Source organism: Plecotus auritus, assembly GCF_963455305.1.
Source record: "Plecotus auritus genome assembly, chromosome: X".
Taxonomy (NCBI): Eukaryota; Metazoa; Chordata; class Mammalia; order Chiroptera; family Vespertilionidae; genus Plecotus; species Plecotus auritus.
The window spans coordinates 8,774,573-8,788,318 of record NC_137784.1 but is presented as its reverse complement, the minus strand read 5'-3'; the positions used below and the strand labels follow the sequence as shown (position 1 = coordinate 8,788,318).

The 13,746-nt window shown below is 45.8% G+C and overlaps 1 protein-coding gene across 1 annotated transcript in view; it reads right to left on the bottom strand.

The window, feature by feature from the left end:
• Positions 1–12,346, bottom strand: part of CA5B (carbonic anhydrase 5B) — a 36,811-nt gene extending 24,465 nt beyond the window's left edge. Inside the window, exons 1-2 of the mRNA XM_080653916.1 lie at positions 12,233–12,346; positions 1,223–1,409 (exon numbers count right to left, since the gene is read on the bottom strand). Of these exons, the coding sequence (XP_080510042.1) occupies positions 1,223–1,364 (142 nt within the window). The 5' untranslated portion in view covers positions 1,365–1,409; positions 12,233–12,346. The remainder of the gene's footprint in view (positions 1–1,222; positions 1,410–12,232) is intronic.
• Positions 12,347–13,746: the final 1,400 nt, after the last annotated feature.

Sequence of the window (13,746 nt, the reverse complement as noted above, 5' to 3'; positions counted from 1 at the left end):
TATTTATCCATTTAATCTCTCTATAAACTCAAACTCATCTCTCCACAGATACAAAGTTTATCCTCTCCTATCATTTCTTAACCAGAGGCAATTTTGTCCCTTAGAGCTCATTTGGTAATGTGTACAGACATTTTTGGTTGTTGCAACTGGTCAGGGATATTGCAGTCATCTAGTGGGGAGAGGCCAGAGATGCCATCCAACATCTTACAGTGCACAGGACAGCCCCTGACAACACAGAATGACCACCCCCATGTCAGTGGTACTGCAGTGGAGAATCCCTGCCCCAAAGAGAGGTAGATGGTAACTGGTCTTTTGGCAGGGGGATTAGATGTGAGAGGTTTCAGCAGAGGCCATCTGCTGCCTCATTTGATCTGCTATGTTTACAGAAGAACATACATTCAACAAGTTGGTCAGCTAGAAGCAACCACAATGCGTAACTCAGGAAAGAATATTCCAGGGTGTGATGCTACTGTTTTGAACTGCCGGCAAACATTAACATGCATCTTCTAGAGTGTTCAGATCCACAGAAATCATTCGCAGTCTGTGGGCCAACCTTCATAAAAAAACAAACAAACAATAGCTGCCCTAGCCAGTTTGGCTCAGTGGATAGAGTGTCGGCCTGCAGACTGAAGGGTCCTGGGTTCGATTCCAATCAAGGGCACATGACTGGGTTACGGGCTCAATCCCCAGTAGGGGGCGGGCAGAAGGCAGCCGATCAATGATTCTCTCTCATCATTGATGTTTCTATCTCTCTCTCCCTCTTCCTTCCTCCCTGAAATCAATAAAAATACATTTTTTTAAAAAGACAATTTCTAACAAGAAAACAATAAAGAACAGGTTTCAAAATATTTGAACTGGGATCTCGCCCTTGTCCCATCTCTGTAGGACATCATTTTAACATGTTCAAACTGGTCAGGAAAAGGACTTTCCAAATCTTACTGCAGTAATCATTTTGCAATATACATGTGTATCAAATTACCATGTGGTACATCTTAGACTTACACGTGTTATGTGTCAATTATATCTCAGTAAAGCTGGGGCAAAAAGAACTTTCCACATTCCTTTTAGAGGACAGATAGAGAAACAAGTAATTAATTCGCAAAGTTCTTAAGGCATATAAACCAACTCTGGAATGCCACTGACATCCCACCCACAAATCTTTAACATGAGTGACTGTTATGAAACAAGTATCCTGCTCTCCTTAAGGTAGCAGGGTACTCACAGGCTCGGTTCCGGGTTTTGTAAGAGCAGGTGTAGAGGCTGCAGGGCCTCACTGGTGTCGATCTCAGAATTTGGCATCTTCTCCACAGCAATTTGCATAAAGAGGCTTGAAGAATGACCCGCAGGCTACTCATCACCACCATCTTTGGCTTGAAGTCTTGGGCAGTTTGCAAGGAACTTGTAGGAACCTAATAACCCAGAGGCAGGAGGAAAGAGGAGGAAAAGCTGTAAATAGTCAAGATCGAGGACCATGTGGAATCCCCTAAGTAAGATGGCAACATCCAGACTATCACTACACATGATGGGGTGAGAGGCTCAAACTTAGAGTCAACAGTTTATACACTCTTGTTCCTCAAAGGCATTGGTCATCTCATTGACAGGATCTGGATGACTAAGTCAGGCACCCTGCCTTTCCTTAGAGATTGGCAAATATTAGAGGTCCAGAGAAACTATCCTCTTTAACCATAAGAATGAATAGACTGTTTACAGTAGAGTTCTTAAAATTGAAAAAAGATACTTCCTGAAACCCAAATTGTCTAGCATGATAGCTATCCTATCTAATAAAAGAGTAATATGCAAATTGACCATACCTCCACTACACCCACCAGCCACGCCCACCAGCCAATCAGGAGTGGGTATGCAAATTAACCCAACCAAGATGGTGGTTAATTTGCATATCCAGGAGTAGAGTGAAGACTGAAGACAGCGTAGAAGGAAGCCAAGCATTGCAGAAGGGAGCAAAGCTGCGGAGAAGCAAGCAAGTGGGGCTGCGGAGAAGGGAGGGAAGAAGGCGGGCCGGCGGGGAAGCAGGCGGGCCAGCAAAGAAGGGAGGGAAGCAGATCACTGCAGGAAACCCTATTGCAGGAATCTTCCTGCAACGGGCCTCTTGTATATATATAAAAAGCCTAATGTGCAAATTGTTTGACCAGGAGTTTGACCGGGAATTCAACCACTCACTATGACGTGTGCTGACCACCAGGGGGTGGCGCAGAACATGGTGGGTATTGGTGACGTGGTGGGATGGTGGAGCAGGTGAGCGGGCGGTGCCAGACCAAGGTGGGCGTGAGTGGGGGCCTAAAGGCCCTGCCAATTTCCCTGCAGACAGCGACCAACACTGAGGGAGAGCCTCCACCTGGCTCCCAGGCACTGAGGGAGCCAGGCGGGGGGAGGGGGGCAGGCAGCCTCTTTAACCATAAGAATGAATAGACTGTTTACAGTAGAGTTCTTAAAATTGAAAAAGATACTTCCTGAAACCCAAATTGAAAGCCCCCTGCCCTAATCTATCACCCAGCAGGTGGGATGGAGGAGCAGGTGAGGGGGCAGCGCCAGGCCACAGCAGGGTGCCAGGCGGGGCTGTGGGGCTGCAAGGCTAGGGGTGCGAGCTGGGGCTTGGAGCCTGGGGGTACAACCTGGGGCCCGATCCCCACAGGCCACCTGGAGGGACCCCACCCATGCACAAATTCATGCATGGGGCCTCTATTTTATATATAAGAAGAAACCAAAGATGAAGGCTCCCTCCAGGCAGGCTAAATTTTTTTAAAAATTAGTCTGCATCTGGATTGCTTAAAAACAACAATGCAAGATACATCCTGCCAAAATAGTCAGGGGTGGTTTTGAAATCCAAGCTTAAATATAACCAGTGACTGCCAATTTTAGGTGTAGCACTATTTTCCTTGGTTAATTGGAAAATGCAGAAGATTAATCCTGAACTAACCTACAAGTAGATTCAATTTGAATATTCATTTATGACTGCACTGATGTCCTCCCTACCTCTCACATGTTCATAGTTGAGAGTCTCAGAAGACTATGCTTTCCAAGGCATTCACTACAGTGTTCTGAAATTATGGTAATGTTAACTTTGAATGCTTCTTCCGCACTCCCCACCCAATATTGCTTCATCCATTTTTTCTGAAACTTCTATCCCTGTACCAAGTAAGCAAACAAGGTCAAAAATGGAAAAAAAATGTTCCTTGATTATATATTCACTCCACTATAGAATTTAAAGTGTTTAGAGTGATTACTTGAGATGCATTCAGACAACTATTCAGACACCATTTGAGCAACAATGAGTACAGTTTGGCTGCACAGCTGAGTGCTCTAGCCCTGCTGACCTCTCAACCTCATATCCTGCCTGCACACCAGCCACATGGACTTTGGTTTTTCCAACTCCTGATGCTCCCTCTAGTCTCAGGGTTTATGTAGATGCTCCTCCTTCCATAGACCACTCTCACTCCTGCTGTGGCTCATTAACTCCTATCCACCCTTTAATGACCACATCCACCGTCACCTCAAGCCTGCTTGACTGTGGCCTCTCTTGGTGAGCCCAGGGCCCTTTTGTTCTTGGTCACAGTTGAATTAAATACCTCACCAGGAATGTAATTTATGACTATCTCCACAGTATCTAAGCCCCATGGTGGTAGTACTATCTATATCTCAGAAACAGGTGCATCTCTTAGGAACACAGTGTCTGGCACATGATGGCTACCTGATGATCTGAAGAGGGAAAGACCTTGATCCTAATTTCAAGAACTGAGAACAGTGAAGTGACTGCTAGTATGTTCTCAGTATGAAGGGATTTTTCCTTTTCCTACACGTCACCATCACCCATTTGCAGGTTTATTTACACACTTTGAAATGTATAAATAAATCCTATATAATAAAAGCCTGATATGCTAAGTGTCCAGTTGTCCGGTCATCCGTTCAACCAATCAATGCGTAATATGCTAATGATATGCTAAGGCTGCTCAACCGCTTGCTATGACATGCACTGACCACCGGGGGCAGACTCTCTGACCAGTAGGTTAGCTTGCAGTTGGGGTCCAACCTATCGGGACTGAGTGAGATGGGCAGGACATGCCTTGGAGCTCTCCCGTGGTCCCTCCCCAGCTGGCCAACCTCCCGCATCCCTCCCCGGCTCCAGTTGGGTCCCTCAGCCTGGCCTGCGCCATCTCGCAATCCAGGACCCCTTGGGGGATGTCAGAGAGCTGGTTTCGGCCTGATCCCGCAGGCCAGGCCGAGGGACCCCACTGGTGCACGAATTCGTGTGCCAGGCCTCTAGTGTATTTATATACATTTATGAAAACACTTTTAAATGTTTAAGAGGAGGGTCTCATATCCCTTCCTATAAGATATGAAGGACCCCCGAAGTTCTGCCTGATCTGTAAGAGGAACCTATTGAACCCAATCTGGTGTCACAGAGATGGGAATTCTGCCAGTAATCATTTTCATTGAAACATTATCATTTCCTTTGCCCCAGGCACCATGTTGGGGGCTGGGATGCAATGAGGAACAAGACATGAACTCTAGCTTCCATATGTGCAATGTCTCCTCCTCAGAGCTTCTTGAAATGCACATCCCATGGGAAGGGAAATACACACCAATCCAGTTCTCAGGAGGTATTAGTGCTCCTCAGATTCTGCCCTCAGCCTATTGGAGGCCTCTCAACAGTTTGGCAATGCCAGGGGAGGGCGGCTGCCAAAAGGCACAAAAAAGAGAAATTGAGAAGCCACTAAAGACACATATCACTTACAGACTTGAATTTTATTGTTCACACTGTTTTTCCAAGAAGAGTGTAAGATTTTTAAAAAAGCACATTAGGATCCCCAAGGATGCAGAGAAAGGAGGCATCTGTCCTGATTTCACCATCCCCTCTCTTCATGTACCTCACTGCTGTTAACTGGCTGTGAACTAGCTCTTCTACCCTTGACTCCACCAAATCTGAGCTAGAGGGGAGAAGGCTAAATCCATGGGAACCGTGAGGTGTGTCCAATAAAGGCATAGGGTACTTACTTCCTATTACTACCCTGAAAGGAACAACTGAGGGCTCAAAGCAGAATTCTTATTAACTAGAGGCCTGGTGCATGAAATTCGTGCATGGGGTGTGTGTGTCCCTCAGCCCAGCCTGTACCCTCTCCAATCTGGGACCCCTCGAGGGGTGTCTGACTGCCTGTTCAGGCCTGATCCCAGTAGGATCACCCCTAACTGCCCTCCCCTGCAGGCCTGGTCCCTCCCAACTGCCCTCCCCTGCTGGCCTGATCGCCCACAACTGCCCTCCCCTGCAGGCCTGGTCCTTCCCAACTGCCCTCCCCTGCTGGCCATTTTGTGGTGGCCATCTTGTGTCCACAAGGGAGCAGCCATCTTGTGTGTTGGAGTGACGGTCAAATTGCATATTACTCTTTTATTAGATAGGATTAGCTACTAGTGCATGTGCCTGGACAAATAGTGTATGTGCTGTGTGCTGTTGTCCGCAACACTTTGCCAATGATCACACTGATCTCAGGGAGCAGAAATGCATGACACCACATGAAAGGGGACTGGCAGAAAGTTCTTCAAACCTACAGAGGCTCTGCACCTGCAGGTCTGACTTCCTACCTGGGGTCTTTAGGGCTGTGACACCTGAGGTATGTCTTCACTGACAAAAGAAGTTGGAAATTCTCAAACCAAATTAGAATCACTTTTGTTCATAGTAGTTTTATGTGTGTTTGTATATATACATTTTTGGAGGCAGCAGATATGTCAAAATGTACCTTATTTCTGTTTTTCTTTCTATCCCTGAATTGAAGCAGTAATGAGTGACTATCTCATCCAAAGCATTGTGCTGGGTAATGATGAAAAAGTTATGTTTTTTCACCATTCCCACAAGCTTGCAATCTACAAGGAAAAGCTATTTAAACAAACAACTTTTGTGGGTTTTTTAGTTACCTTTTTATTGTAGTAAAATATACATAATATTTATCATTTTCACTTTTTTAGTGGCATTAAATACATTTACAATGTTGTGTACCCATCACCAGTATCTATACCCAAAACTTTTTCATCACTCCCTGTATAAACTCTACCCATTAAAAGATAACTCCTCATTCTTCGGGATGCCCCAAGCCCCAGTAACTTCTTTTCTACTTTCTGTCTCTATGTATTTGCCTATTCTACATACTTCATATAAGTGGAATTATACAATATTTTTCCTCTGAGTATGGTTTATTTCACTTAACATAATTAAACAAATACTTCTTAGTCAAGCTAGATATGAAGACATCCCTGACTTAATTCAATGAGAACAGAGGGCAGAGGCTCTAAGTTTCAGGAGGGGGTGACATCTGAAATGTGTGTCATAGGAGAGAGACTATTTTAATAGGAGGCACAAAGACAGAGAGATCGACGGGGTAATGTCAGCAAAGGGGAGGGCAGTTGTGGGGGAGGCAGGGGTACTTAGGAACCAAGGCCAAAGAGGACAATTGACGTTGAAATAGGTAGAATCTTGGGCTTATTTCATAATCAATCCCAGTGTTTGGGAAAAGAAAAAGTGAAAGGAAAAGGACTTCTTTCTTGCTTATAATCTAGATTTTTTAAAAAAATATATATATTTTATTGATTTTTTACAGAGAGGAAGAGAGAGGGATAGAAAGTTAGAAACATCGATGAGAGAGAGACATCGATCAGCTGCCTCCTGCACGCCCCCTACTGGGGATGTGCCCGCAACCCAGGTACATGCCCTTGACCGGAATCGAACCCGGGACCCTTCAGTCCGCAGGCCGACGCTCTATCCACTGAGCCAAACCGGTTTCGGCTATAATCTAGATTTTTAAAAATACAGTAAATTCCAGGAACACAATGCCAACTACAAGGTATACTCAACAGAAGGGACTTGCTGGTCTGCCCTTCAAAGAGAATGTTGTGATAAGACAAGGTCAGCAGCATGCCTGACCACCAAGGGAGTTGTAAAGATGAGTGGGCATGCTCTTGGCCCTGAACAAGGGGCCAGGTGAGGGTCTGAGACCTGTTTCCGAGGTGCCCAGAGAAGTCTGGATAACTGATCCTTGGTTTAGCTCCAGAGCCATCAGGAAAGCCCCAGGGCAAGTCTGAGTTGGCGCAACAGGCCAGAGCAGTCCTGCCTTGGGGACTGCTCTGCATTCTGCAATCATGCCATCTGTGCACAATGCCAAGGCTGGCACCTGATGACACCTCACCCAGAGGAAGTGTCTCTTGCCTACTTCCAGACTGGCTCTCGAGGACTAGGAGGACACAAGAGCTCCAGAGGCCTGACGTCAACCTCACCTTCTAGTTCCTCCTCCACAAAGCCCACCCAATAGTGGGCTGCATGTAATGGTCTGGAAGTCTGAACTTCTGTTTGTCTCCTAGGAATACTGTTGATCTCACTGCAGGGGACACTGACTGTGAAGACGACCTTGTGTTTTTTTATAAAACCAAAATGTTGTTTTTGGTAATGAAGCCAAATGTATCTGAACTTCCCATAATCTCAAGTCTGCCAAGAATATTTGTTAAGGTATTGGCCAAGCAGATGCCCAGGAGACACAGTGGAAGGTAGGGAAGGATGGGGATTTGAGATTAATTCAGAGAATATAAATTTCCAAGAGACTGGAAGACTTTCAAATATTATTCCATGTGTACGGGAGGAAGCACTGATGGTTTCTGATGACTGTCAGCACAGTGCAGGATGGATGGGAGTGGGCAAAGAGTGGAGCCAGGAAAGTCAGTGACGAGATGATTCCTTCAACCATCTTTCCTTCAATTCCATCACTCTTTTTTCCCCCATCACTCTTTTATTCATTCATTCATCAAGATGTCAATCAAACATATGAAATGCCAGACACTGTTCTAGGATCAACAGGGTAATAAAACAAAGTCTCTACCCTTGCGGAACTCATATTCTAGTAGGGGGAGACAGACAATAATCAGCAATGATATAACAGATTCAGTGAAAAGTACAGCAGGGTTAGGTGAATTTGGAGTGCCACTGGGAAGGGAGTGTCCGATTTTTAAATCAATTGCTCAGGGGAGGCCTTATTGAGAAGGTGAAATTGAGCAAAGGATTGAAGGAGGTGAAGGAATTTATTATATGGGTATCAGGGTGAAGGGTATTATAGGCAAAGGAAATTGCTTGTGCAAAGACCCTGAGGTGGGAGTGTGTCGGGCACATACAAGGGATGGTAAAGAGGCCAATAGGACAGGAGTGAACCAGCAACAGGACAGGAGATGAGGTTGAAAGGTAATGGATGCCAGATCAAGTAGATGTCTGGGCCACTATAAAGGTTCTCTCTCCAACTCAGGTTTCTCAACCTTGGCGTTTTGACCAGATAACTCTTTTTTTTTTGGGGGGGGGGCATCCTGTGCATAGTAGGACACTTAGCAGCCTGTCTGGTCTTTACCTACTAGATGCCAGTGGCACTCGCCCTCCAACTGTGACAATCAAAACTGTCTCCAGACATTGCAGATGTTCCTTGGAGAAGGGGGATCAGCTCTGATTGGGAACTACTGCTCTAAGAGAAATGGGGTTACGATGAAATTTCTGGAGCAGAGGAGGGACTTAATCTGATTTATATTTCTAAAAGATCATTCAGAGTACTCTAGGAAATCAAGTGGGATGTAAGGCAGGAAAGAATCAGGAAAATCATCCAGATAATCCAGGGGTTAGATCTAAGGATGTTGCAGTGGAGGTGGTGAGAGGTGGTTGGGTCTTAGCTACAACTTGGAAATAGAGCTTGTAAAATGTGCAAGAGAGGAGTCAAGGATGACTGGATGATTCTTGGCCTCAGCAACTGGAAGAATGGAGTTGCCATGAACTGAGAGGAGGACAATACTGTGTCAAACAGGTTTTGGGTGGGAATTCAGTAGCTCAGAATTGGGAGTGTGAAGTTTAAAATGAAATTGCAGTGATCCAAGCGGAGAATATAAAATACTGAACTTGATAGTGGCAGTAGAGAGGACCAAGGCACTTTGCATTAAGAGATCACCATTTTGGTTAAAAATAAAACAATAGGCTTTGCACTCAACTGGAGTAAAGGGAGGAAGCTGAAGAAGGCTTCATGGTTTTACAGCTAGATGATGCTGGTGGTAGAACGAGGATGGATCCCTGACAGAGAAACAGAACTTGGCACAAGGTGTAGGTGAGAAGGCAAAGATGACTGCTTCATCTAATTATACACTGGATTTGAGGTCCAAGGTAGATGAGAGGAAAGGTCTAGGAGAGTTGGCAAAGCAGCTCTGGTCCTCAGGAGAGGCTATGAGGCTAGAGAGAAGGTACACCCTCCCCACCCCAAGGAGTGACAGGTGTACAGAGGGAGACTGAAAAAATGGAGTGATTAAGGAGGCCAAGGGATGGAGAAGGAACAGTTAAAGGCAATCAAGGAAGCAACAGAGCATGGGAAGTCAGAGGTAAAGAGGATTCCATGAAAATCCAAATAAACAGAAACTCAGTTTAGCTCATGCTGGGCTACAATACCTGTAACAATAGTTGAGATTATTTATACTCAAGCCTAACACCAATCCCATATGTTACATTAAAAGTTATGGAGGGCCCTACCCGGTTTGGCTCAGTGGATAGAGCGTCGGACTGTGGACTGAAAGGTCCCAGGTTCGACTCCGGTCAAGGGCATGTACCTTGGTTGCAGGCACATCCCCAGTAGGGGGTGTGCAGGAGGCAGCTGATCGATGTTTCTCTCTCATCGATGTTTCTAACTCTCTATCTCTCTCCCTCCCTTCCTCTCTGTAAGAAATCAATAAAATATAAAAAAAAATTTTTAAAAAAGTTATGGAGGTGGTTATTTAAACTTACCCAGGATCTCATAAAACCCAAGCTCGTGAAACCACAAATAATGTTTAATTATCAAACATAATACATAACAATGAACTACTACCATACATTACTGGCTTTCACAGAAAATTTGTCCTTACTTAAGTTTGTCCTTAAAGATGGGACAGTTAACATAAAAATAAAAGGTCAAAGTGAGAGGCAACAAGTGTTTAAGATTCTATAGAAGAGCTATTCAGGAAGCACTGATTCAGGTAGAAACCCAAATTATGTTCTGATTAGGAGGTGAAGGCAAGGGATTTTTATGAGAAAGGAAAGGGGAATAAATGCAGCAATAGAAGGAATTTCTCTGAGTGTTAATAAGCAAAGGAAGAAATTTCTATAGCTGCGGATAGGCTAACATCTGATACTAATTTTAAAGAATGTCTTTCATTTTCAGTCATGTAGTCATATCTACTTTGCTATTAGCTTTGCAAACAGTGGTTGGGATACAATGCCATCGGTTTATTTGCTCAGTTTGAACAATCCAAAGGTTTGAGGAGTAAGACATGCTAGGCTCTTTTGGGATGACAGCTCCGACTCCATTTTGAAGTGACTCCGTCCCCATTAATTTTTTACAAGCCCAAGAGGGCTAAGTTTTCTGTACTATAGGACTATGCCATCACTAATTATGCATGTCTCGAATTTTGCTAACAGGTCCCTTATCTGCTGTTTTGCAGACTTAGAATCGCGTGAAAAAGTAAATATACTGAAAGCCTTGAAAGAATCATTCATAAATCATGTATTTATTAAATGACAAATAGAGTGAACTCTGCCTGATTAAGACATTTATATGTATGCAAAACAGACAGCAATGAAGTCCTACTAAAGGTAATGATTACATTGAGAAAATTCCTTGATTCTTATTCTATTGACCCTTAAATTTCTCACCTCTTGATTTAGAAAGGAAGCCAGCTTGCAATTCTCTGAATTTAAATGAGACGTTATGTTTCCATGTCTTGACTGAGAAAGCTCAGCTTCCTCCTCTCACCCACTTCTTTTCTGCGAGTATGCTTCTAATCTGGGGTTGCCAAAGGTTTCAAAACACATTCCCAGTGACTGCTTAATCTGCTGCAACAAACTATGCAAGTGTGGCCTGTCCTCCTACCATCAGATTTCCAAAATATTCATGTTCACTCATTCACTCACAATTCAGCCAGTCTTTCCTGCATTTCAACTGTGAACCTTCACTGCCTCTCCCCGGGCTCCAGAGAGGTGTGTACAGGCACAGAGAATCGTGTCCTCGCTGCTCTTGGTCTTGTGGTGAATGTCAGTCCTGGTACTGATGTAAAGATTACCTGAGTGCAGGAGGACAGCCCTACATAGCTGAAAGGTTTCCCATTTCCAACATATCCAAGAACAGTGCCGGCTCTGAGGGATGTGCAAGGGCAGATCAGGGGTAGGGTCCCAGGTAGCTTCCCTCACCAGAGAAATCTGGCTACTCCTTTACTGACTAGATTATCAGTAAAGAAAGCAGGGGAAGCAGAAAACGAGGTGGTTTTCAGTAGCTGGGAGAGAACAAGTTCTATCCAAATTAAGATGTACACATTAACTTCTTGTACCTCTCAAACTTTCCCCGTTAAAATACATGGGAGGGGAGGGCAGGGCACTTACATGAATATTAATGAGTTGCCACCAGCCTCAAGGCAGTAGCATTTAACACTGAATTCCACAAAGACTCACAGCCATCAACATTTGTACTTCCGAGGTTCTCCTCCAATTCTGGGGCAAGGCACGCAACAAAAAGGCCAGAAGGACTCGGGGGAAGCAGAAGACTGAGATTTGTCCCCGAGGCACAGCTGTGATGCTGATCCCCTGCGTTGGGGGTGGGGGTGGCTGTGACTCCATCCACAGACCCTGGCAAAGTCAGGGGAGGGAAGAAATACAATGCTGACCCAGGTTAGTCCCAGCTTGCCGCGCCTCGGCTTGTGGAACCACAATCTCAGATTCGTAGTCCTTACCTGTGTCCAGCTATTTCACAGCAGTTTCTCGAGTTAGTCACATCCAAACAGCCCTGGCAACATTCCCTCCCAAGGAACTGTCCTCACACTCCCCACAAATTCCCTGGGGCAGCTGTTTTCCCGTCAAGTGCAAGTAACCCTAAAGGAAGTGCAGCCTTTCGGTTGGTGACTCCCATAGAAGAGGGCTGCACGGGGAGGGGGGGGAGGGGGGGGAAGGCGGGGAGGGTAATGCCTTCCCAGCCTAACCAGTCCACGGAGGGTAATGCCCTCCCAGCCTAACCAGTCCTCCGCGCTCCGTGGTGACCCCAGCAATACGCGCAAACAGCTCCCCTAGTTCCAAGACCAGGCAGGGCAGTGCTGGGGTATGTGAAGGAAGGTCCAGCCCTCCCCGAGTGGGCCAGCCCCCGCTGTAGCCAACCCCCCCCCACCTCCCGCGCAGCTCCACTCAGCCACCGGCCCTTACCTGAGCGTTTTCCCAAGAGCTTGAACCTTACTTAGTCCTGGGACCGCAGCTGGCACACTTAGCCATCATAGCCACACCCCCTCGTCGTGTTCCACGGCAAAAGCCACGCCCCTCGCCTCTAAGCCACGCCTCATATGACTCCACCTCCAAGTCCTTACTTGCTGCCCTGGCCACGCCACTCCAGAAGGTGCCCCTCTCAGCCTTCAGGCCCGGCCACCCGCCTCCCGCCACAGTCACGTCCCCCTCTCCGGGTCACGCCCCTGAGCTCCGCCTGGGCCCGCCCCTCCACCTTGGTCACGCCCCTGCGCCCCCCTCCAGGCCCCCCCTCCTCCCGTGCGGAACTTTGTCGCAGGAATTGGATGTCACGTGGGCGGCCCCCCAACTTGTCTCTAGAGAAACCCTCCGGCCGGAGAACTGAGCGCTGGCATCCTTTTGTCGGGTGAAGTCAGACTTCAGAGCCTAGTCTAAGAAATGATTTTCCTCCGGTTTTCCCCCATTTCCAAACATCAGTATGATATCCTGAGAGCAGGTGGCTCAGGAGGGACACGCAGACACTGAACAGATCGTGCAGGCACGTTCCTTCCAGCTAGTTTTCGCGTCCACTTCATCCGAGTTTCCTCGAGCCAGTGTTCACGTGCTCTGAACTTGAACTGTGTGAACCGGTGTCCCTTCTAGTCCCTTAGGCAGATGAGTGGGGTAAACAGAACTCCTGTATTCTTGATGTCTCCTCCAGATGAACTTTCCCAGGCATCAGTGAGCTCGTGCTGTCTAGGGCCTGTCGAGACAACACACAGACTGAAACTCTGGTTGCAGCCGTGCGTGCGCTCACAGATTACTCCGCTTTCCTTTCTCTCTCCATTTACAACTCTGGGTCCACAGGAATAATGCGACCAGGTTATAACCAGCTTTTCTACCCCTGTACAGAAATCTGATTCATCCATTTAAATCATATCATTGAATACATGCTCCGCGGACAAATAAGATGAGCCTCAAGGGGCTTACAGTCTGAAGTTGTCCCAACTTGGGTTTAGGCGTGACAATTATGACAAGAACATTAGAGAAGATGTGGCAAGGGGTTGACAAGTGAAAAAGGATTTGGTAATCACAGGTCTTCTTGGACTGATTAGTTGGAACGCTTTTGGGTAGCAAACAAAAAACCACTTTTATAGGACTTAATACATTTCTTTAAGTAATAAATTCTCAATAAATCTTCATTGAATATTTGCCTTTTTCACATGTGGAGAAAGATAACATATCCCACTTGGCAGTAAGATTTGCTACTTTTATTTCTTCATATATCAATAATAAAACTTTTATGATAGCATATTTAGTTACTTTTTTCCTTCCCAACCTCCATTGCGTTTCTGGCTCATAGATAGAGGGAACATTCGCAAATGTTGCACTAGAAGGAACACAGAGAAAAGAATGTTTCAACAGAACATTCTGACCCTGAGAACCCTAATTCATTTATAAAAAGTTTCAACTGTCAGTCATATTGGCCTGAAAAATTAACT